Source organism: Hyaena hyaena, unplaced genomic scaffold (genome assembly GCF_003009895.1).
Source record: "Hyaena hyaena isolate Hyena2069 unplaced genomic scaffold, ASM300989v1 scaffold_33, whole genome shotgun sequence".
NCBI lineage: Eukaryota > Metazoa > Chordata > Mammalia > Carnivora > Hyaenidae > Hyaena > Hyaena hyaena.
Window position 1 is genome coordinate 4038227 of NW_024080666.1, and position 25162 is coordinate 4063388.

The 25162-nt window shown below is 49.0% G+C and overlaps 1 protein-coding gene across 3 annotated transcripts in view; it reads left to right on the top strand.

The window, feature by feature from the left end:
* The window catches only part of LOXHD1 (lipoxygenase homology domains 1), a 160027-nt gene extending 134865 nt beyond the window's left edge, over positions 1-25162 (top strand). For all 3 annotated transcript variants that reach the window (XM_039228860.1, XM_039228861.1, XM_039228863.1), the window contains 7 exons: positions 2110-2227; positions 3090-3264; positions 4881-5066; positions 10584-10754; positions 17634-17766; positions 19100-19258; positions 24338-25162. In XM_039228860.1, the coding sequence (XP_039084791.1) occupies positions 2110-2227; positions 3090-3264; positions 4881-5066; positions 10584-10754; positions 17634-17766; positions 19100-19258; positions 24338-24818 (1423 nt within the window). In that variant the 3' untranslated portion in view covers positions 24819-25162. The remainder of the gene's footprint in view (positions 1-2109; positions 2228-3089; positions 3265-4880; positions 5067-10583; positions 10755-17633; positions 17767-19099; positions 19259-24337) is intronic.

The following is a 25162-nucleotide window of genomic DNA, read 5'->3' on the forward strand; positions in this document are numbered from 1 at the left end:
AGCTTCTTAGCAGTGTCTCAAATTCTTCCATTAACTAGTTGCTTTTCCAGACTAAAGCCCTGGTCCTGGTTAGCTCTCCGGCTATTCTAAGTCACAGAGACCAGTGAGTGGGTGGGTGCCAGGCCCTTTCCCAAGGACAGACGACCTTTGCTAGGGGCAGGGAACAGAAAGAAACCAGAATAGGAGGGGATTGAGGGGAGGCCAAGGCTGCAGTCCCCAAGCTCCACCTCTTCAGCTGCCATGTAGAGGCTCCTTTGAGCAGATGGGCCACTGGGGCAGCCCTGTCCCCCTACGCCAGAGACAGTGGGGACCTGGGTCAGAGGCTGCCTGCCTCTCCAAAGGTGACCCCTCAATGCGGGAGCCCCTCTGCGTGTCAGCTGAGGTGTCCTGAGGGGCTCTGGGGCAGCAGGAAAGATGTGGTTGGTGAGTCGTGGAGGGATGAAGGGTCACGGAGGGGTTCTTGCTTTGCTTGTGGGCCTTTCCCCCTGAGAGAAGGAGGTCCATCCAGGTGTAACTGGGGTCTAACCCATAATAAAGGTGAAGGGGCAAAGTCATCCACTCTTGAGTCTTCTAGAAGAAAAGCTTATTTCTTTCTCCCTTTCTCCTTATACCTGCCCCACCATAAAAGTCTCCATAAAATAGGGATACTTGGCTAAATTGAAAGGGTGGTAATTAACAAGAAACCCAAAGCCAGGAATTCTAAAGTTCCTTTGATCTGCAAAACTATATGCCTAGTGAGGAGTCAACTAGTTGAAAGATTATTTGAGAGAATTTCTAGTATTTGACATGAGCTTGAGAGGGAACTAGTGAGTACCTCCTCCTAGCTTCCACAGACCAGAAGGAGACAGGGCTTAAATTAGAGCAGATTTAGGGCAGATTTTTGGGAGAATGTTTTCACTTCTTTTTTAAAAAAACTTTCTACTATTTATTCATTTCTGAGAGAGAGAGAGAGAGAGAGAGAGAGAGAGAGAGCAAGAGCAGAGTAGGGGCAGAGAGAGAGGGAGACACAGAATCCAAAGCAAGCTCCAGGCTCCGAGCTGTTTAAGCACAGAGCCAACGTGGGGCTCAAACTCACAAACTGTGAGATCATGACCTGAGCAGAAGTCAGATGCTTAACTGACTGAGCCACCCAGGTTCCCCAGAGAATGTTTTCACTCCTAATAATCATAAAGTGTACGTGAGTAAGTTATCAAAAAGGATTAGGCCTCTGTCCCACCGCTGCCTTTAAGACAAGGAATAGTTCTTGGTTTGCAACATTTTCAGTCCCAGCCACACTGGCAGTGGCCTCTGTTTTTAAAAATATGTCTTGTATACAAGGAAGCATAATTGCCATACAGTGTCATATCTTCAGTGTCAGTTGCATTACCCCAGGGGCTTATCAACAGCAGCATCTGAAATCAGTCAGCAGTCAAGCAATCAGTCAGTATTGAAGGTTGCATTATACATGTAGCATTGTGGGAATAGCATAAGCTATCAAGATAGAGCATCTCTCAGATGATGAGGTCATTCAGCAGAAAAATAGTAATAGCAACAGAAGCAATGTTACCTTCTATCCACCTGCCATTTAATACTTATTGGTAGCATTACCCAATCTGAGGCCACAATCTTGCAGATTGTGTATAGAAATATGTAAATAGTACCGTCTGGAGCTGAGCAGTGTATAACCTGCCCCACCATTCATGTCATCCCTGTCACTCATAGAATATCATTTAAAGCTTTGCAGGTATGGAATTCCTTTTATATTTTAAGCTGACTTCACATTCACTTGGTCCTCCTGACAGTCTTGTGAGATTGCAGGGTCAGTGTCATTTACCCCAGACTGCAGATAAGGAAACCAAGTCCCAGAGAGAAGCTTGGTCTGCTCTAGGTGGCTGGCAGAATAAGATTAGGATCTAGAGCTGGTAGTTTTTGATGCAGGGCCATTGCTGGCAGCTAAACTCATTCACTCCAGGCTTTCAGGAACACATCTGGGGTGCAAGAGACAGGCTACTGGGGAGTCACTGAGAGCTGAGAGAGGGGCTGAGTAAAGGCCTCCCCTTCCCTGCTCATCCAGCCTAGCCCCTCATGGTAGCTAGGTCCCTGCTTGATGCCCCTCTTCTCTTCCCTTAGATTTGAGCGGGAGCAGAGTGATACCTTCATCATGGAGATTCTGGACATTGCTCCATTCACCAAGATGCGGATCCGAATTGATGGCCTGGGCAGCCGGCCCGAGTGGTTCCTGGAGAGGGTAAAATGTCTTCCTTCCACCCTTCCTGCCCAGCCTTTCTTACTGCTCTTTTAAGTTGTTGGTGGACCTGGTTAAAGTGCAGATGTCACTTTAGAGGGTTGTTACATGAACCAGGTTTGTATTATCCGTGTGCCCTTTGGTGTGAATTAACCAGAGAATGCAGTTTTCTTTATCTGTGTCCAGCATGTGCTGTCAGTGTAATGTGGACAAAGACTCAGCATGTGCTTCTTGGAGGAGGTGAATTGGGAGGATTGAGGGAAGAGCAGCAGGAGCTGGGGCAGCCGAGGCTCTAACAGTGGGCACTTCAGGCAGGAAGGCAGGAAGCTTTCAGTGCTCCTGTGATCGCACATTAGGTAGCTGCCTCTTTTCCCATCTTGGGCTTTGCTTTCCCCCACTCAGTCCTCTCCTCTCCCATCCACCAAACACCGTTTTGAGTGCCCTCAGGCTCCTGCTCCCCTGTTCTGCGGCTAGCAGGTTTTTCCTGAAGCAACAATATGGTGCCCACACCAAGGACAGTTCGGCAGACTTCAGGTGTTTATGGCTGACAGTGGTTTGGTTGGTCTGTTTTTTTGTCATTCATTCTGCAAACATTTCTTGTGCATAGTGATAGGTACCTCTCAGAAACATGTTTGGATGAATTATCCATTTCCTCAAATTTCCAAACTAAGGTTGTCACAGTAGGGGCTTCAGACCCTGTGCAAGTCATACAGGGCAGGGTCTTTGTTTGGAGAGTCTAAGTCAAAAGAACTCATCTCAGGTCTAGAATCGTGGGTCTTTGGGGTTCAGCCAAGGGGGCTGCATTAGCAGGTGGGCAGCTGGTGGAAGTGAGGGAGGTTGTTCCCACACTGGCTCCCTCATCCAGATCCTACTGAAGAACATGAATACTGGAGACCTGACCATGTTCTACTATGGAGACTGGCTGTCCCAGCGGAAGGGCAAGAAGACCCTCGTGTGTGAAATGTGCGCTGTCATCGATGGGGAGGAGATGATGGAGTGGACCTCCTACACCGTCTCAGTTAAAACCAGTGACATCCTGGGTGAGTCAGTGGGTCCCTCCTGTCTCCCAGTTCCACATCCCACTACCCTTGCCCTTCCTCAAACTCTGGCCCAGGTCAGGGCACTTTTCTTTGGATGACCTTCCAAATGTTAGTCAACACAAGTCCTTTCCACCGTATGTCACTGTCTGTCTGAACAAAGTATTTTCTCCCAGTTACTGAATTGGCTCTGTCCCTCATCCCTCAAGGCAGTCTGGGAGAACATTATGAGGCAGTATGGTTAGCACTTTTGAAAGCTATGCAGGAGCTTAACTCCAAGGCCCTCTGTTTTCCTGCTGCTCACCTATGCCCCTCAGGCAGATGCTGTGCATCTCAGATGCCCTTGGGTTCCTTCCCACATCTGCGTGCTTGGCAGCCATCCTCTGTGTGCCAGCTTTAGGCCTAGGGTCTTAGGATGGAGATATGACCTCGGACCCTTGTGAGTCTGACTTTCTAGCACAGCCATGACAGTGAAGCTCTGCCCAAGATCTGCACAGGAGCTGGAGAACCCACAAGAGAGTACCTTACCTGGCCAGGGATAAAGGGCAAGGGTCATGGAGGGCCTCCCAGAGGCAATACTGAAGTCTAGTGCAGAAATACAAACAGAAGCCACTGAGGAAGATGGAACACCAGATTAAGGGTCTTACAAGCAAAAATACTAGTGTTTGCAAAGGCCTGAAGTTGAGAGGGAACACACTCTTATCATGGAGGCAGTGTCTCCCACCTACCCTTCTCTATACCAAACCTGCTTTCCAGGGGCTGTTGCAAGAAATATGGTAAACTCACTCACACTGATTATATGTGACTAGAGGGATGAAGCTGTTTGGTCCTAATAGCTTACATTTTCAACAGAGAAGCATTTGGCCAAAGAAATTAAGCTCTGCTGGTAGGATCTCAGGCATGAGTGATGGATCAATATAGTTGGTAAATCTGTTGGGACCTCCCTTCTTCCTTTCTCCTGACAGTAGAGCCTTCACTCTTTTTGCTGGAAGTTCCAAGTGTCCACATGTGTTGCACCCTATATCTCCTCATGATGTGTTCTCAGAAAATAGTTGATAAGTTCCTTAATAACCATAGGATGTGTGTGTGTCAGAAAAGTTTCATGGAGCCACCTCTTCCAGAAGCATCTCTTTTTTTAACTTAGGTCAAAACCTCTATTTGGCTTAAGCAAATGATCTGAAGCTCTAGTATAGACTGTCAACTAAGGATAGATCTGGGGAACAAGGAACTTTCCTTTTTCCCTCTGAACCCACATTGTGCAGGAAGGAGTCTGTATTTCTAAACTACAAAGCCAATATTCATGGCATACCTTTAAAGTATGAGTGTATTTCCCCCAGAAACAAATGAGTTCTTGCACTAAAAGCTTTCATAGTTGCTAGCCAGGACTCCAGTTAATCCAACAGCATTTACAAGGTACAGAGACAAGATGAAGGATAGAATTAGAGACACAAGAGTCCCAGGAAACTAGCCAGCCCTTTCCAACCTCACCACTGGCCTCACCAACATTAAACTTCCCATCTGCACCACTGGCCCTTCCAAGGAAGCCAGGATGGAGACCAGAGCCAGTGGGCTGTGCACTGGAAAGGCTAGCACCTAGAGCCTCTGTCTTTGCACCCCAGGAGCAGGCACCGATGCCAATGTGTTCATCGTCATCTTTGGGGAGAATGGGGACAGCGGGACCCTGGCCCTGAAGCAGTCAGCCAATTGGAACAAGTTTGAGCGGAACAACACAGACACATTCAACTTCTCTGACATGCTGAGCCTGGGCCACCTCTGCAAGCTGAGAGTCTGGCATGACAACAAAGGTACCTCCTGCTCAAGGTCAGGGTGGTGAGGATGGCAGGCCCCAGCTCTCCTCATGAGCCCTTTCCTGTCCCCCTGGCAGCATATTGACCCTTTTACCACAGGGTGACAGGCAACCAAAAGTGGTTGAGTGCCACCATTTTGACACTTGCATCAGTTAGAAACTGTTCTGTATTTCTGGACAAATTTTAGAAATCAAGCTTCGTTCCTAACACCATTATCTTATTCATTGCTCTTTCCCTAATGCTTATCACATTGCCTGAACTATAGTAGGGACTTTATATAGTTTTAATGGAATTTATTTATAGCCATGTTTCACTCTCTCAGATCCATTTTCTGATTTTTTCATGCTTCAGTCACAGGAAACCACATTTCTCTGAAATCAGTTTTTCCCCATGCCTATTACTTCAAAAATTGAGTCCTGGCCATGAATCTCAGGATCATGACTAGGTCCTCTAATACCAGCTCCCCCACCTTTTCCCCAGCACTGACTGTGCACATATCTAGACTTTCTCATTTTTCTTGATGCATTTTTCTTCTATGCCAAAACTCGACAGCCAATTGTTTTGTATTTGCTCACAGTCAAAACCCTGAAAGAAAAGGGAGGCAGCTCAGCACCACGGACAGCTCCATGCAGGTCCAACTGTATTGTTTGCTGCTGCTTACTGTGGTTTACATGCCTGGCTCTTCAAAGACCTTGATTCCTCTGTTGGATAACTCAAGACTATCTGATTGCTTTGGTCCCATAATAGCTTCTGGACCTAAAGAAACCCAGGAACAACAATGTTATCCTCATTCCTTTGAAGGCAGAGAAGTGGGCCTCCTCACCTCCAACCAGTCTTTGGATCTGAAAGCAGGGAAAGGAAGATGTCTGTATCCTCACTGAACCCAAATGGTTTGGATACTAGGGTCGGGAGAGGTACAGGGAAGTCCAGGTTGTGTGCCTAGCTTCCTCTTTATAGTAACTTTCTCCTCCATAGATGGAAGCTTAAATGTTAATATAAGCCAAGACAGCTAAATATGTCCTTAAGTGCTCTCTCTATGCCACATTTTTTCATATTTAGTTTAAAAATATTCAAGCTGCATTATGCTTCCCTTGCATAGCAATTTATGAGGATGAAAATATTTCATTTGAGAGCCTTCCACCAAAAAAAGTTGTGCATCCCTGAAGAGATACCATATAAGTTACATTTAGTTAACTTAATAGCATGGCAGTTATCTCTTCCCTTGATTCTACCTTTCCATCTTTTTTGTTTATCCAGAAATTTTCAATGAAAAAATTTAAGCATGCACAAAAGTGAGGGAAATAGTATAATGAGCTTCCACATACCCGTCACATAGATTTGACAGTTATGACTTGTCATACTTGCTTTCCCCTTTTTACTTTTCCTTTTTCTTTCTTATTTTCTTTTTGGTTGCTATGTTTCCCTTTTAAAAATGGACATTTCTAAGTGAAATCCAATGCTACTGTCACACTTAAGCGTGACTTCCTTGTGTCATCCAATTTCCACTCCATATGCAAAGTTCCTTAAGATGAAAAATGTCTTTTTACTTTGATTTTGCTTGAATCTGGATGAAAACAAGGTCCACACACTACATTTATCTGTTACCACCCTTTAGTCTCTTTTAATGCAGAGCATGCTGATTCTCTTTATCTTTTCCATGCTATTGGCTTGTTGAAGGAACTGGGCCCAATGATCTGTAGAATGTCTGCAGTCTGGACCTGTCTGTCTGCTTCTTCATGGTGTCCACATTCTGAACAATCTGGAAGTCACCTCTAAAGGCTTGCCTGCATTCAACTTTCTTTGGCAAGTATACTTTATAGGTGATTTCAGGACTTCTTTAAAATGAGAACCATGTATTTCACATTATATTACAGCAGCCCGACTCTTCCTGATGCTCCCATCCATTAGTGGCTGTAGGGACTGTCAGCCTGGTTACCCCAAACCCCCCACTCCAGTCCTGTAACTTTTCATCTAATGGCTTCATCCAGTAATGATCAATTAGGATTACAAATGGTGGTTTTTTAATTGTCCTTTCTTACTCACTTATTAGCTAGAATTCTGTTCTAAAATAATGCCCCTATGATTACCATGAAATATAGTTCATAGAAGAAAGTCAAGATAAATGATTTATTATTCCCCTTAATTCCAATTACCTGCATAGCTTTTATAACACTGAACAAATTATAATACATTGTCTTTATTTTCTATTCATCTTACTCTTCTTGCTTTCTCTGATGAAAACTCTGGGGAAATGAAGAATCTTTTTACACAAAATTTGATCTATGATTTAAAAAGATCACTATAATGTATGTTGAAGGATAATAATTATAGCACCAAGTATGGGAGTAAAATTCTAGAGAACTAATTATTCGTCAACAAGGTAGTGTGTGCATAGATCATGTCTAATGTGTGCATAGAATGGAATGCCAAACAACTGTGAAAAAGGATGAGGCAGATATTTATGTTCTGATGTGGATTGGCTGTGAGTGAAAAGGGAAGGTGTCAAACAATGTGGGGTTACTATCTTTGTGTAAAAAACAAAAATAAAGTATAACTTTAAAAGAGGAGACTTTGTAAGAAACAGACTCCCTAATAAGAGGTTTCAGATGATTGGGTATTGATCCCCAGGGCCTCCTCTATCAGGCTAGTGCTGGCCACACAGTTGGCCAAGCTGTAACTATGGGTTTGTTTACTAGTAAAAGCCAACCATGTGATTTCAGCCTGCCCAGAGCTACCTGTTCCCAGCTACATGTTTGATAAGCTCTTCATTGAGCTAGTTGTGGTAGGATCCCTATCAATCACATCCAATATTTTCAAAACAAGGCACTTAATCAGCAATGAGAAAAAAAGAGCTGAGGATGAGTTTCTTTCATCTTAATGGAGTTGGAGTTTTTACCTTGGTATTTACCATGAAAGGAGGAGGTTGGTTGTTTTTTTTTTTTTTTTTTCATAGAATTCTAAGTTGAAAAGAGAATTGGGGATGGGTGAGTGGGCAGTGGGAAGGGAAGCAACCTGCCACCAAGCACCAGGGCAATGTGGGCCAGGAAGATTCCTTCTCTGGATGTCCATGGATAAAGTTAAAGCCAGCCCAGAATCCATCCTTCCCCTCAGCCCACTGCTTTCCTCTGTCACCACCCTACCTGGAGTCCAGGAGGTGTAATTCAAGAGTAAAACCTACCTGGGTGTAAAGCAAGATGAATAGTGTGTTCCAGCAACAGAAATGATCTTGTGATGACCCACCTCTCCAATTAATGTCATCCCTCTCCACCAACACTCATACATATACACACACTCACACACTTATAATTCCCATTGATTTCCATTGGTCATTTTGTCATGATGTGATATGATAGAAAGACTATCATCTTGGAGTCAGAAGAGATGGCATTAAGCCAGTGATTCTCAAGGTGTGACCCTGGGACTAGCAGCATCAGTGTGACCAGAGAACTAGTTAGAGATGGACATTTTGGGACCTCACCACAAACCCAGTTAACCGGACTCTCTGGGGTGGGGGAGGGGGGTGCTTAGTAATCTATTTCAACAAGCCTTCCAGGTGATTGCAGTGCAGGTGCTAGTTCTCAGCCTTGGGTATACATTGAAATCACTGGGCAGCTTTAAGCCTGGGTCCTACTCCAGAGGTTCTATTGTAAGTGATTTGGGTAAGGCCTGGATGGTAGAATCAGTCTCTCTTTCTCTCCCTCTCTCTCTCCTTCTCCCTCCTTCCCCACCCACATCCCCATATACATACACACCCCTTCCAAAAGGACCAACATTTTGGCTTCTCATTATCTGCCTTCATTTTTACTTGCCTTTCCTTCTCTGTTCTGGAAGCCTGTATAAGAACTACTCTAATAAGTCTTATGTGCATCATTTCCAGACTGAACACATTGGGAATTATTAAGCAGTTTAATTCGTTTCATGATATTATCAGGAACCATCTCAGAAAGCAGCCAATTTATAACCTTGTAGGCAGAACTGTCCCTAATGTGGAAAAGTAAACCTATTATTGAGATTTTTTTAAGTTTATTGATAAAATAACTCACCACTGTTTAACTCAACAGAAGGGTTTTAAATTTTAACATAATTGTTTTAGCAATCATGGTTTTCCACTTCCATAAAAATCCATGTTTAAAAAATATATGAAGTACTTTTTAAACCCAGAATTGAGGCATCCTAGGACTGCCAGTATGTATGCCCTGCCGGGAGCCTACACATCTGTCAACTGCCCCAGAAGTCCAATGGCTCAAGTGTGTGTCCATCTTTGTGTGTCTCTGTGCTTGTTAGATCCTTAAGGCCAGCAGCAGGATCTACAGATGTTGCTGTGAGCAGTGTCCAGTCCTAGAGAATGGCTTTTTGGTGGGGACAGTGGGATGGCCCCCACACCCCCAGGTGACATGAGAGGGCAGGATGTTAGAATAAAGCATATACATGCCTTCCTTGTGACGTTGCCCTTGTGAACATACTATGAGTAGCACATATCATCACCATAACCTGTCACACCACTGGATTTCCCCCCACAGGTGACAGGTGCTTTGGATTTCAGAGTGCTCAGGGACTTTGAAGAGTGGAGAGTAACTGAACTGGTGCATGGTACAAATAATATGCAGCTGCCGCAGCAAATGAACATGGACTTGTACTTGATAGCTGTGACTTGGGGAGACCACTTCGGAGGGAAGCCCTACCAATTACAACAGAAGTAGCTGTATGTTCAGTATTAGGCCAAGACCTTTTAAGTTTCACATATACCCTGAAGAAGTAGCAGCTTCTTATTCCTTCTGTGAAGGCCGAACAACCAAGGTCCTCAAAGTCCTAACATACACATTCAGCATTCACTGAGAAGCTACTACCTGCCAGTCAATATGCAAGGCATTAGGGAAACAAAAATAAGTAAGACCAGCTCCCTGCCCCCAGGAGCTCATGGTCAGGGGAGCAGACATGTGTAAACGGTGATGACATCGGGTGGTCAGGATGTGGCTAAGGCAGGTGCAGGGTGCTGTGGGAGCAAGGAGGACATCAGATATAGGCCTACTGGGCAATCTGGGGACACCAGGGAAGGCTTCCTGGAGGAACTGATGCCTGCACTGATTTGGAAAGGATAATGGGCATGAGCTAGGTGGATACTGGTGTCAGGAAGTAATAGGATTCATCCTTCAACTGCATGAACCCCCAGAAAGTCAGTGACCCCACTGTGAATCTGATGAAGGCCCTGAGCCCTCTCCCTGGTGAATGGAATTAGAGCACAATTCCTCAGGGCCCTTAGACTGCTTCATGCCCATACACAAATCCTCCAAGGGCCCATGAACCCCAAGTTAAGGATTTTGCAAAGAGAATTATATTCTCTGGGCTAGAGGAACCCTCAAAGATCATCTAACCCACCTCCTCATTTCATTAAATAGGAAACCAAGGCCCAGAGAAGACAGAGGACTTGTGCAGGGCCACACAGCCAGTGGGCTGGGGGCAGCAGAAAGCTGAAAACGCATTCAGCCCCCAATCCCCACTGTGTCTCTTCCCCAGGGATCTTTCCTGGCTGGCACGTGAGCTACATCGACGTGAAGGACAACTCGCGTGATGAGACCTTCCGCTTCCAGTGTGACTGCTGGCTCTCCAGGAGTGAGGGTGACAGGCAGACACTCCGTGACTTTGCCTGTGCCAACAACGAGATCCGTGATGAGCTGGAGGAGACCAGTATGTGGCGGGGTGGGTGGGGGTGGGTGCCAAGGTGTGACTCCTGGGCTGAAGCTTCAGAGTTAAATGCGAGGTAGCTCAGGATGGGATGGAAATGGTGTTGGTATATCTGAAGTAGAGACCATTATAGCTGGAGGGGAATCAGATGTGCAGTGAAGGAAAGAGTCTTGGGAAGGCACACGAATAAACACCCTAAATGTTACTTGGTGAACTTGGAACAGCCAAGACACTGCTACCAGATCTTGGCCCCAGTCATAGGGATTAACTAGGTAGCAGGAAAAACACTGGGGGGGAGGCTCACTCTGCCCTCAGGGCTGGGCTGGACGTTTTGGTGGGAAGCCATCTCTGGTTTGTTTTTTATCATGGGCTCCATAAAATTGCTACCTTTGGCAACACCTGACAAATCAAGACTTCTGGAAACAGAATTTGTAGGGGGAGGCAGCATCTCCATCGGCCACTTTCTTTGATCCTTCCTCAGGTGATATTTAAAGGGAAAGAGTTTAAATTGATCCCTAGAGTGGATGGCCATTCACCAGGGAGTCGTTTCTTTAATACAGATGCCAGTGTCTGGATCCAACAGATTTGAGGAAGCCTTATCAAAGGCAGAGCCCGGTATAAAGAAAGGACTTTTTAACCTTAGTTTTTAAGGTAATGTTAACTGCAGCAAGAGGTGAACCTCAAACCTCAATGGCTTAACAAACCAAATTGTATTTCTCACTCATGTAATAAACCATGCAGTGTGGTTGTTGGCAGGAGACCTTCCACACTGTAATTCAGAGACCCAAGCTCTTTTGATCTGTGTCTCTGCCGTTTTCAACATATGGCTCTTACATGTCTTGGAAAAGGGAAAAGAACGTGGAGTAGGCATACTCCCCTACCTTCTTAACAAAATTGACTCACTTTCTATTAGTGACGACTAATCACTGGATTCCATCTAGATGCAAGGGTACCTGGGAAATGTAGTGCCTAGCTGGACAGCCCCTGGGGTGGGGGTAAAGGAAAGGAAGCATGGATCTTTGGTAGAAAGCCACCCCACTCATGTCATCCACACCATCCAAACTATCCAATGATGAGGTTAGCTGCTCTCAGAGGTAGTGAGCCCTAAGTCCCAGGTAGCATCCAAAGGAGGGGCCAAGCACCCCCTTGTCAGGCTTACTGTACAAGGATCCCTGCCCTAATTCAGAGGATGGAGTCCCAGCTTCTGTAAACCACACTTACTGAGGAATCACTGGGTGCCCAGCTTTATTGTAGATGCTGTGAGGGGTACACACACCGCTTTGTGACCTCCAGTTTATTTGTATTGACCTTTGCACATGGTTAGTCTCCTTATAAACTATAAGCTCCCAGAGGTCAGGGATAGAGTCACTCATGTGTGTAGTCTTCTACAGCTCTGCAGGCCTTGGGACTCCATAGGTGCACTGTTAGTGCTCAGGGGATGGAAGAAGAGGCAGTCCTTTGTCTTGGAGCCTCAAAATCTTGTTAGAGGGAGACGCCTAAGCCCCTTATGCAATAGGAATGCTTAAGTCCCTGACACATGTGCCAAGATGAGCAATAGTGGCTCCTCAGGCCATTGACGTTTAGGGGAGGAGAGATTCGTGAGGCTCAGAGCATAATCACTGAGTCTCCTTCACAGATTTCCTGCCAAACAGCTGCTAAGACCTGCGGGGGCTGAGCTGGCAGGGAGATTGCAGAGGGGAGGTGGCACTTGCATTTGTTCCAGAAGGGTGTTACAGACTGGAGATTTGACCCCAGGGGCACGGAGCCCAGGATCCAGCCTGGATGGCTGGTCTTTACTGAGAGGCTGTGGAGGGCAGAACAGCGCCTTCTAGAAGTCCATAGAGGGACAGACAGCCACACCTGTGTCTTCAGGTGGAGGGTCATCCTGGGGAGAGCCCTGGACACAGCCGGGGCCAAACATCCCAGTCCTCAGCGACCTTTATTTAACCATTTGGCAAAGATTTATGAGTACCTACTAAGTGCCACAGACTATTCTGAGTTCTGGGACACACCAGTGAATAGAAGACCCTGCCCTTCTGGCACTTACTCTCAGTGTCTGTGACCCCTGGAGTGCCTCTGGGCATTCAGCTTGTGAGAACAACACCCTCTCATACTCGAACAGAGCTTCATATGTGGAAAGCACTCTACGCCTCTGTTCTCATTAGATCTTCACAGCCCCACTCCCACCCCGTGAGCTAGATAGGGTGCACATTCACACCTCTATACCATGGGCAAGGAAAACAAAAGCCCAGAAAGGTGAAGTGACATATCTAAGGCCCATTCACAGCTGGTACGATCCAGGTGGCCTGAATGCTAGACCAGGACTCACTGCACTGCTGCTGGCTGTCTTGTCTTTATTGGGCCTCGCTGCTATTCCAGATGGGTCGACTGCCCCACCTGCCTTAGCCCCCTGTTCCCCACATTCACCTCCAGGTCTTGTTAGCAGCTCCAGAAGCTGCTCCCAGGCCTGTGCAAGCACTTGCCTCTGCAGAGGATTCCCGTGCACAGCAGAGCTGAAAGCCAGGGGCAGCCTTTAAATAACACTGACATCTGGGTTCTATTCCCAAATGCTGGTGCAATTAATCCAGGGTAAGGCCTAGGCAGTAGGATTACATGTTCTTGCTTGCACATGCATGCACACGCACGCACACACACACATGCATGCACACATCTGCATGTGCCCACATGCTCACACTCATGTGCGTGCACACATACACACACCCTTGGGAGGACGAAATACATGTCTCTCGCTGGGATGTCCTCTAGCAAGACCAGTGCTTCCCTCTTTACAGCCCTTCCCCCCCGCCCCCCCATTCTCCCTCCCTTGACACCGTTAGGGCTGCTCAGTCAGCCTTCTCCACAGCATTCCCAGACCAAACACAGTCCAGTTTGATGGCCTGCTCCCCAGGAGTGGAGGACTTCACCGTGTGACCGGGCAGCTCTGCTAGAAAATCTGTCTTTATGCTCACATTCTTGAAGCTTCCACTCTTTGGCAGTCCCAATGAAGCCAAACAGAAAATTTGGGGAGTGGCCAGGACTCTTGGTTGTGTGTGCCTGAACCCCAAATCTAAGCCGGCTCTGGCTGAGACGGAACGTGTTGTCCCCCAGGACTCCAAGGCTCCAGTGGAGCTGGCTGCCACTTGGCCATTTCCAGAGGCTCCAGTCGTTTGAGTACATCCCCACCCCCTCTCTCAGCTCTGCTTCTCTCTCTGCATCATGGGAAGATGGCCGCTGGTAGCCCGAGCCCCACAGCCTTCCACTTACCAGCCTCTGTGGAAGGGGAGAGTGTCTCCCACGGGAAGATTCTGATGGGCCACGCAAACCACATCGCAGGAGCTCCTCAGAGCAAAGACACTCTTTTTTTTTTTTTTTTTTAGGGCCCAATAACTTAGGTTTATTTTTTTTCTGAATTGTATACTTTATTTTTTTTTTTTTACAAATAGTTTATTGTCAAATTAGTTTCCACATAACACTCAGTGCTCATCCCCACAAGTGCCCTCCTCCATGCCCATCCCCCCCCCCCCCCCCCCCCCCTCAGTCGTCAGTTTTTGTCAGCATTCAAGAGTCTCTCATGGTTTGCCTCTCTCCCTGTCCTCCACCATTTCCCCCCTTCTTCTCCCCCTTGTTCCTCCGTCAAGTTCCTCCTAATCCTCCATGGTATAGATAAACCCCATCTTCTTGATCCATTCGTCCGTTGATGGACACTTAGGCTCTTTCCATGTTTTAGCTATTGTGGAGAGTGCTGCTATGAACATTGGGGTACATGTGCTCCTATGCATCAGCATTTCTGTATCCCTTGGGTAAATTCCTAGCAGTGCTATTGCTGGGTCATAGGGGCGTTCTATTGTTCATTTCCTGAGGAACCTCCGCACTGTTTTCCAGAGGGGCTGTACCAGTTTACATTCCCACCAACAGTGTAGAAGGGTGCCCGTTTCTCCACATCCTCGCCAGCATCTAGGGTTCTCTGATTTGCTCATTTTAGCCACTCTGACTGGTGTGAGGTGGTATCTCAGTGTGGTTTTGATTTGTATTTCCCTGATGAGGAGGGATGCTGAACATCGTTTCATGTGTCTGTTGGCCATCTGGATGTCCTCTTTGGAGAAGTGTCTGTTCATATCTTCTGCCCATTTCTTCACTGGGTTGTTTGTTTTTCGGGCGTGTAGTTTGGTGAGTTCCTCATAGATTCTGGATATTAACCCTTTATCTGATATGTCATTTGCAACTATCTTTTCCCATTCCGTTGGTTGCCTATTAGTTTTCTGGGTTGTTTCCTTGGCTGTGCAGAAGCTTTTAATCTTGATGAGGTCCCAATCATTTATTTTTGCTCTTGATTCCCGAGCAAAGACACTCCAGACTGTGAGGTGGGAAAGGTGATCTGGAGCAGAAAGTTCCGGAAGCCCACTGTCCTCCTGCAGGCAGGCCACAGTGTCATGTGCCCCTGCAGTTCCTGCCTTGGGCCGAACACCTGTTTTTCCAGCACCTGCTCACGTGACGGTGGCCCTCGTCGCTTGCTCATAGCCCTCTGCAGATGCCGTGCCCAGAGCAGGACTGCAAGGGTGGTCTGCTCTCCTCTCGCCTGTCCTGACACTTGAACTGCACTCGTGCCCCAAGAGCCCGTGGTGACTTCGCTGGTGGCCCCTTTGTGCTGGTGACTCTCACGTGGGCTGCTGAGCCCCTCTCTCCAGCTGGGCTTGTTCTGTGGGTGTGCTGACCCCACGGGGGACCCTGGGCTCCCCACTGCTCCCATTCTTTCAGGTCCCTAACACTCCTCTGTCCGTTTCCCCCAGCAACATATACACCAAGTTGAGAGTCACGCCTTCTACATTTTTATCAAGCCATTGACGAAATACTGGGAAAGAGAGCAAGGTGAACTATGCCCATTGAAACTTCCTCTCAAAAGACCGTAGATGCCACTGGCAGCACTTGGTCCTAGTCTCTCTAAATGTCTTTGCTGACATACCTTAACTCAGGACCATCAGGGAAGAGTTTTGGTCCATTTGCACTGCATCCACATTGATTCTCGAATCTTGGACTTGAGTTCACCTAGGGAGCCCGTAGGTTCCTAGCGCCCCTGCCCCGCCTCCCCCGCTCCCCCAGCCTGGTGCTGACCAACCGTGTCCTCAACAAAGCCCAGGATCCGCTTTGAACTCATAGGTGTTGAGTTTGCAGAACTCACCCCCCCACCCCCACCCCAAGAAAAGCAGAAAGGCCGTGAGACCTGACCGAGGCTCAGCCATCCCAGGTCCTCAGTGTCCTGGGCTGGGATCTATACGGACCCACAGAGGCTCACCTTCTTCAGAGTTCTGTGCTCCCATGGCTCTCCTCCCCTATCTTGTGGGCAACCTGCCTCTTTGTCAGGATCCCTTCCACCTGTGTCAGCAGGAGGTGCTGTCCTGGAGAGAAGCCTGGAGAGCAGAAGGGCTAGCGATACACTGAGCTGCACACACAGCGCGCCCCCTCTCCATTGTCTGTATCACATCTCCAGGACAGCTGTGCAGGGAGAGCTGTCCTGTGCATCCAGAATCCCAAACCCTCAGCGATTCCTTTACTGTGCAAGAGCCATATGCACAGGGGACACTCTGGACAGACATTTATTGTGTCCCGTGTGCCAGCTCGGTGTCTGGCCTGGTCGCTGGGAGTGGGAGCTGGGTCCTGTGAACTCCCATCCCCCTCCCCACCCCAGTCTTTGCTTGCGCTCCTCCCTCCGCCTTGAAACTCCTTTCATTTTCCGCAGACAGTAATCCTGGCTCTGTCTTCGAGCACAAGCTCAAATGCCACCTCCTTCCTGAAGCTTCCTGTGGCCCAACCAGTCATTCGTTCACTCCACAAATATGTATTGAGTGCCTGCCTGCCAGGCACTGTTCTGGACACTTGGGGTCTATCAGTGAGCAGAAGGATGACCCTGCCCCCCTGGAGCTCACATTCAGGTGGGAGGGGGAGTACAATAAACAATACAATAAGAAGCAAACCACATAGCATGTTAGGGGGCAACAGGTGATAAAGAGAAGGTCATGGAGCACCTTCAGGCTGCCCAGGAGTGCTGGGGGCAGGCAGGTTGCTAGCTTAGTTGGGGTGGGGGGGCGACCTCCATTAGCAAAGTGAGAGAAGTGGCACTGCAGGGCTCCAGGGACAGCAGGGGAGCAGAGGGGCAGAGTGGGTGGGGGAAGGGAGGGGGAGCAAGTGCAAGGAGATGGAGCGGGGAGAGGTAACGAGCAGCTGGTTTGTCCTCTCACCTGGAGCTACTTCGGCCTGGCCCCTCATTGCAAGGTTAGCACATGCCATGTGTGGTCTGTGGTAGTCAGTGTGTGGGGGGCTGCAGGTGGGGCTCTAGGGCCCCCAGAGTCTGCCCCCACCCTGACACAGCACCCACAAAACAAATGTTGCTGAGTTAATGCAGATACACTCAAAAGAGGCGCAGGGGAGGGGTGCGGTGGTACTGAGTGTGACACCAGCTTGAGACAGGGCAGGACTGTGTGTGGATAGGGCTCAGGGCTCTCCTGGAGTCTGGCCCCTGTGTGGCTTCCCCCTCCCCTCCCCCATTCTGCCTTCTCTGCACAGGATCTCCATTTTGCATCTGGGGGGTGGGGGGGCTGTCCATCCCGGAGAGCCAGGCCCCAGCACCTGTCCCCAAACTCCCCCCCCCGACCCCCTGCTTCCTGGTGTTTCACTCCCAGCGGCTCCATGGTCACCAGGCAAAGCAGCTGCACTATAAATAAAAGACATGCTTGCGGTGGCTGCAAGTGGGGCAGGTTTTTGTTGTAGTGCCTCGTGGGGACTCTAGCCTGCCCCCAGGCTGTGGTCTAAGATCACACGGAGGACAGAGAAGCTGCAGGTGGGGGGCTGCTTCCCCCAGCTGACCTTCCCCCACCTTCTCCACTGCAGCCTACGAGATCGTCATAGAAACGGGCAATGGAGGCGAAACCAGGGAGAACGTCTGGCTCATCCTGGAAGGCAGGAAGAACCGATCCAAAGAGTTTCTCGTGGAAAATTCTTCCCGACAGCGGGCCTTTAGGAAGTAGGAAGAGAGGTTCTCACTGGGGAGTAAGGGGTGTGGGGTGGGTGAGAGAGGGACCCCCAAAATCAATCCCCTTGGTGGGCACCCTAAGTATACAAATGTGCCCAAACTGTAAGCACTTATTGAGTGCCTACTGTGTGCCAGCCCTGTGTGAACTCCTACGGATGGATGAAACAGGAGGCTTATAAAAGGGAAAGGAGGGGATTGCCTCACAAACAGAGGCCAGTATAAGAGAGGAGAATTTAATTATTCCAACCACTAAAAGGAAAGGACAATTCTATCACCAGACAGAAGTGCCAATTATCACTAGTATGGCAATCATACTACAGTATATCAATATATTAAATTAACACATTGTGCACCTTACATTTACACAGGTTTATGTCAAATAGATTTCAGTTTTAAAAAGTTAATGGAAAGCTACAGCAAAAATTAGTAATTAATTAAGGAGAGCCCACCGTACAGCAGGACCAGGAATCATTGCAGACTTCGTCCAAGTCTGTGCAGACAGCACAGTATAGTTGAGCCATAAAACTGAAAGAAAGCAGTGTAAGACACCGTAGACTAAGTTCTACTTAGGAGATGGAAGGGAAGAGAGAGCCTCTAAGATGCTTTGCAGGAAAATCAAAATCCAGTCTCGGGTAAAGGCGCTTCTTCTCACCACTCCTGGTTGGCAGGTGCAGCCAGAGAACCTCACCTCCTCCTCCGCACCAGAGCCCCTCTGAACGGTCCACATGCCCACTTCATCTCCCCACCCCCACCAGGACTGCTTACAGAAGTCTCCCCCTCCTGTGACCCACTGTACCTTTCACTTGAACTCCCTCTGCATCGGGATGATGTCTGAGCTCCTTAGAGTGGCACTCACGGACCACCACAGAGGGCCGCACCCCACCTTTTCCATTCCCACTCCCCTGGCTGGACCCCGCCCCCTGCAGCCGAGCCAACATGCTCCCCAGAGATGCTTCCTTGCCCTAAGTCCCCATCCCATGACTTCACCAAGTCAGTCCACCTCAGGGGCCTCTTCCCTTCCTCCCTTCGCTGTGCTCTCTGAATCCCACCACCCTCACCCGCCTCCCAGCTCTGTCTGCTTCATGATGTCACCACTCCCCCTGCTGGGATCAGGCAGCCTGAAGGGGTTTTTAGTGGCTGTGGTTGTCTTGTTCCAGCACTACACTGAACCCCTCCAAGAATGCAGGGCTGACATCAGGTCGAGGTTACCATTCTATCCCTACCCCTTAGACCAGTGCCTGGAATGCAGTAGGCATGCAGTAAATGCTCACTTTCTGCAGTGGTCGTGGGCATTTCTTACTGGCCGTGCTTTTGTGTCCTGCAGGGGGACCACGGACACATTTGAATTTGACAGCGTCTACTTGGGGGACATTGCCTCCCTCTGCGTGGGCCATCTCGCCAGGGAGGACCGGTTCATCCCCAAGAGAGAGCTCGTCTGGCATGTCAAGACCATCACCATCACGGAGATGGAGTATGGCAATGTGTATGTACTGTGCCTCCACCCCTCCCCCTGCAAGGGCTGCTCCCTCCGCACAGAGGGATGGGGCTAGACCACAGGCAAGACACCAGGGCCCAGGGAGCTCTCCCCTTCCAGGCCCCCTCATTCAGGAAACTTACAAGGGAGGGAGGGATGAGGCAGCTGTCCTGTTCTGGAACTTTCTGAGCCATCGGCCTACCCTCAGAGGCAGGGACTAAACCAGATGAATTTAAGGGCTCCCGCCTTTTAATCCAGGGACACTTCCTTGGAAGAAGTAAGCCAAACTCCCCAGACAGCGGATGCTTCCCTTTCCTCCCCCTACCATCACCGTGTGATGACAGAGAAATACAGCTGTGAAGGCTGATGCTTCCACTGTCACAGTGAAAGCCCTGCCATTCTTGTGGGCAGAGTGGGGACCAGAGTCCAAGTGGAGTCATCCCGTGGCCCGCCTGCCTCTGAGGACCCGGATCAGGAGTTTTACATTTCCCCCACCAGGGCCTTCTGGAGGCTCAGGCATTTCTGCAGGATTAAGGGTTTTAGTTACCTGGGTAACAGTCCACAGCCATCAGTTTTTCTAATTAAAACCACTTGGTTACCACACTGGATGCCAAAAAGCGCCCCGAGGCCCTGGAAGGCGGGGCGGACAGTGTGAAGGCAGCAGGAAAGGAGGAAGGGGAAGCCTAGGTCAATGCCCCAGGGAGTGAGTGACAGGTGAGATGTGCAGCTCAGGGGCCAGCCTGCCACTGCTCGCTGGGTCACCCCCAGAGCCAATGCCCTGCCCCCGCTCCTGGAGCTGGCCCTGCCCGCGGCGCCGCCGTCACAGCGAGCACACCAGACAGAAGCAGCAGCCAGGTGCAGGCTCAACCCAGGCATGAACCCCGGCTGCCTGCTCTGGCCTCAGGAGCTCAGGTCACTCAAGGCAGTGTCTGTCCACGCTCCCCGGGTGACAGCAGGCTCCCTGGGATTGGCTCCCTCTGACGGAGCTTCCCCTTTGGGAATCGCTCAGGAAAGGGTCTGACTGACAGACTTCTGTCTTAACCAACCGGCTCAGGCTGTGCTATCAAAATCTTGCAGACTGTGTAGCTCAAATAGCAGACCTTTTTTTCTCACAGTTTTGGAGGCTGGAAATCAGAGGTCAGGATACCAGCATGGTTGGGTGCTGATGAGGCCTTTCTCTGTGGCTTGGTGTGTCGTCATGGCAGAGAGAGAGAGAAAGAGAATATGAACTCAGATAAAGGCACTATTCTCATCAAGGGGCCCCACCCTCATGACCTCATCTAAACCTACTCACCTCCCAAATACCATCCAAATGCCGCCGGCACATCGGGGGTTAGGGCTTGAGCATATGAATTTGGAGGTGGGACATAATTCAGTCCCTTTCCGGCTGCAATGTTATCCGTTGCTCTTTTAGAGAAAGACCAGCCGGTTACAGTAAATACCAATGAGACTTGAGAGCTGGGACACAGAGGCCCAGAGGAGTCACCAGCTCACCCAGCAAGCCGGGGCCAGGGCAGAGCCCCTTCTGCAGCCACTGCCTCCCAACCACATGGAGTCAAAGCCACACCTCTGTAAACCCCCCAAGTAAACCAAACGGTGCAAGAAAATACAATATAATACAATGCAACCCAGTGCAGTAATGAAATGAAATAGTCCTCACTTGAGTTAGCTTTAAACCAGCTATGGTGGCTGTAAGAAAGAGAGAGAGAGCCCAAGATCTCAGCATCACCAAGCACCTTCCAGTCTCAGAAGGAAGGGAAATAGAAGCTCAGCCAATGAACTTCCTACCCCACCGTCCCAGGGCCGAGTTGTAGAATTTCTCATCTGGGGGAAAGAAGCCACCGTCTCTACACCCTCAAGAGTGTGGCCTTTTGTCAGTTTATCCCTAGGGCTGGAGGGGAGGATGGGATGTCCGTGGAATGTGGGCTCTGCCCAAAGGGAAGGGGGGTGCAGAGAGTCCAGACCCCGAATACTAGAGCTGTCACCTGGTCAGCCATGTGGTGTCATGCAGTAACCCATCACCTCTCTGTGCTCACTCTCTCGCTCCGGGAAGACAGCTGGGTGTTCACTGGGGTCTGGCACTGGGGAAGGACAGCAGGGGTCCAGGGAGCTCTCAGAGCTCGTCCTCAGCCCAGCGGCCTGTGCAGGTCTCAGCTTGGTTCCCGTCGGGTGGCATATATGCGTCATGGTTCCTTTCCAACCACCACGTTATCCGTACTGCTTGGACTTCTGTGAGTCACAGATGAATTTAATCTCAGCCTCCTATAAACACAGTCATCTCGTTTTCACCTTTCAACCATTTCCAGTTCTGACTTCTCCTCAGCAATGTGCGGTACCTTCTAACCAGTCTTCCTTCTCCACTAAGATCCCTAGGGTGTCGCTGGAAAGACACACAGGGGCTTTTATTTCTTTTTTTTTTTAAACCAAAAATAACTTTATTCTTTTATCTCAATATCATATGTAATACACAGCCATTATAAAAATCCAAATAGTACAAATAGTTTTTTATAAAGGGGTGCCTGGGTGGCTTAGTCGGTTAAGCGTCCGACTTTCGCTTAGGTCATGATCTCGCGGTTCGTGGGTTCGAGCCCCGCGTCGGGCTCTGTGCTGACTGCCAGCTCAGAGCCTGGAGCCTGTTTCAGAGTCTGTGTCTCCCTCTCTCTCTGACCCTCCCCTGCTCACGCTGTCTCTCTCTCTCTCTCTCCTAGAAATAAATAAAAAAATATTAAAAAAAAAAAAAAAGAAAGTAACACTTCCCTAAAGCCCTACCCATCAGAGATGGCCACCATGAGTATTTGGTGACCCCACTCTCTCTGACACTCTTCTAATATCTCACAAACACTGTTCACAGACATGTGGTCATATTTACACATTTTTCAAATGTATTTAATTTCTTTTCATTTGTTATTTCTTGCTTTTGCCTTTATGCTTCCTGATGGCCCTTTCCTCCTTTGCAGTGGGCCCACATCTAGAGTCATGACCCCAAGAAGCCCTAGTGTCCCACAGTTTGGTGATCTTATAATTATATACATTAGAAACCTTTTCCTTATGGGTCTACTAGGGAATATTTTTCAGCCATTAAAAATAATGAATTAAATAGGTACCAGATGACTTGGAGCAATTCCCGGGAAAAGCAAGATATGGGAAAACACATATTATATGATGCCATTTTGTAAAGGGAACACTGACGTCCTGCATATGTCTGTCTGTGTGGGTCTGTGCATGGTTGGGTGAAATGGAAGGAAATTTGGCAAGATACACGCACAACCGCTCCATGGGTTATCTGAGGTAAAGGTGGGATGTGGAAGTGGAGACGAAGGAGGGAAAAAGGAGAGAGGGCCAAGCAGAAAGGGGAAGAAAAGGAGTGTATTTAGAAAAACACGCATGTGATCACATGATTTGTGCATTTATAGAGAATTATGTATATCAGAATTTGCATAAAGAAATACATTTTTAAAGAATGTCTAAACAAAGATTGAAGCTGTATCCCCCTCTGAGAAAGTGTGGCATGTAACAACAATCCGGATTTATCAAGTGATGCACTGGGGGAAGAGAGATCTTGAAACAGAATGCGGATTTCCTGCCATTGTCTTTCAGGGGCTGGCTCCTCGGGTGGCTAGGCAGGCTGGCTCTGGGCCCGGCTCTGGCTCACCTTGAGCAGTGACTCCTCTTCTCTGAGACTTAGTTTCCCCTTCTGTGAAATGGGAGGATGATGCCTACAGCTCAGGGTTGTCGTGGGAGCGCTGGCACCGAGGAAGCAAGCAGAAAATCCAGCCTTTTTGCGGTTATGCATTTTCATCTAAAAGGGGTCTGATTGTGCACCACTGGGCACGCCCTTTTAGGGCTGCATTCCTGAAGTCATCAGTCAGGATAGCTTATTTCAGAAGATGTTAAAATAACAGCAGATGGAGAATGGGAAGAAGCCATAGAAGTTGTTCAGTTCAAACCTCTAGCATTGCCAATGGGAAAATCAAGGTCTGGGTAGTAGACGTGGCTTGCCCAAGTTCACAGGAGTGGTAGGTGGCAGGGCTGGGGTAGACCCAAGGCCCCCTTGCACTCCATGCAGTGTTTTCTCACTGTGCTCCCTGACTTTCTCCCTTGTAATTAATTATTATACTAACTACCATTACCCACAGGGTAAAATTGCGGGTGTGGAGGGTGGGGATAGAGAAGGGACATTTTAGTCCAAGACCATTTCTCTTGGCCCTGAACTTGCTTCTGCTTATGGTGGCATCTTCAATACAGGACTTTTTCTTACCCCTTGCACCCCTCAGACCATGAGCACAGGCATGTACATGTGTGCGTGCATGCACACACACACGCATGCACACACACATACACACACACACTCATAGTTCAACTCAGCCCAGTGCAAGGGATTTGGGATATTTCCACTTTGCTTTTGCCTGGATCCCACAGCTGTCTCTGAAGGTGAGAACACCAAGTGCAAACATTTATCAGTCCCTTTGAAAGAGCAAGGGGATCAGCGTGGTTGGTGTGGAGTGAGCTTAGTTAAACAAGGCCAGGTGCCCAGTCAGAAAGGCAAACACCAGGCAGAGGGTTCGATCAAATAGGGTCAGGCCTTGGTAAGGTGATGGTTTTTACTTAATCTAAGAAGCCATTGGAAGGTTCTGAGCAGAGGAATTACATTCTTGGACTTTCATTTCAACCGGGTCACTTGGCTGCTGTGTAAAGAATGGACCACAGAGGACAGTAAGTAGGGAGACCAGCAAGGAGGCTGATCTAGGTGGGAGGAGGTACCGGTGACTTGGACCAGGCAGGCGGCAGGGCAGATACTTTTTCAAGTGGCTGATTCTAGACCTATGTTAAAGACGGGTTCAGTGGGATTTGCTGGTAGATTTGATATGGAGTGTGGGGGGATAGAAATGAGAAGATTTCCAGAAAGAAAGGATGCCCCTTGCTGTGGCTTTTCATACAAACAAGACCCCATCCTCATATTTTAATGCAGACATTTCCAACCCCAGTCTCCTGCCACCTGGAGAGGAATCAGTTATGGCCCAGGGGCCCCGGGGGGTGGGGGGTGTGAGCCTTGGCTGGTGTCCACTGAGCCTCCTCCCTCCTTGCTAGGTACTTCTTCAACTGTGACTGCCTCATCCCCCTCAAGAGGAAGAGGAAGTACTTCAAGGTGTTCGAGGTCACCAAGACAACGGAGAGCTTTGCCAGCAAGGTCCAGAGCCTGGTGCCGGTCAAGTACGAGGTCATTGTGACGACGGGCTATGAGCCAGGTGCAGGCACAGACGCCAATGTCTTCGTGACCATCTTTGGGGCCAACGGGGACACGGGCAAGCGGGAGCTGAAGCAGAAAATGCGTAACCTCTTCGAGCGGGGCAGCACCGACCGCTTCTTCCTGGAGACGCTGGAGTTGGGCGAGCTGCGCAAGGTGCGGGTGGAGCACGACAGCAGTGGCTACTACTCGGGCTGGCTGGTGGAGAAGGTGGAAGTCACCAACACCAGCACCGGAGTGGCCACCATCTTCAATTGTGGCCGGTGGCTGGACAAGAAGCGTGGGGACGGGCTCACCTGGAGAGACCTCTTCCCTTCCGTCTGAGGGGCTGGAGGCTCTCCATCCCACCATCCTGCCAAAATGCTCCTGACCGCACCTTCCTGCCTGTCCTTCACCTTGACTTTCAACAGGCCTTTCCCAGAGCCTCCTGGAGCTGGGGAAGGGTGGCATGTGTGGCATGGTGGCCCAGAACGTCATGGTTCTCTGGAGGCCACCGGACCACTTATGGGGGCCTGCCCCTCCTCAGCCCCGTGCACCTACAGGAATCAATCAACATGTGTCAGAGTCCCTGGCTGCACAAAAATAACTTTTTGCATTTTCGTTTCCAGTAACAGCAGTGGCCAGGCTGAGACTTGCTGCTGAGTGTAGATGGGAAATTGGGGCTTCAC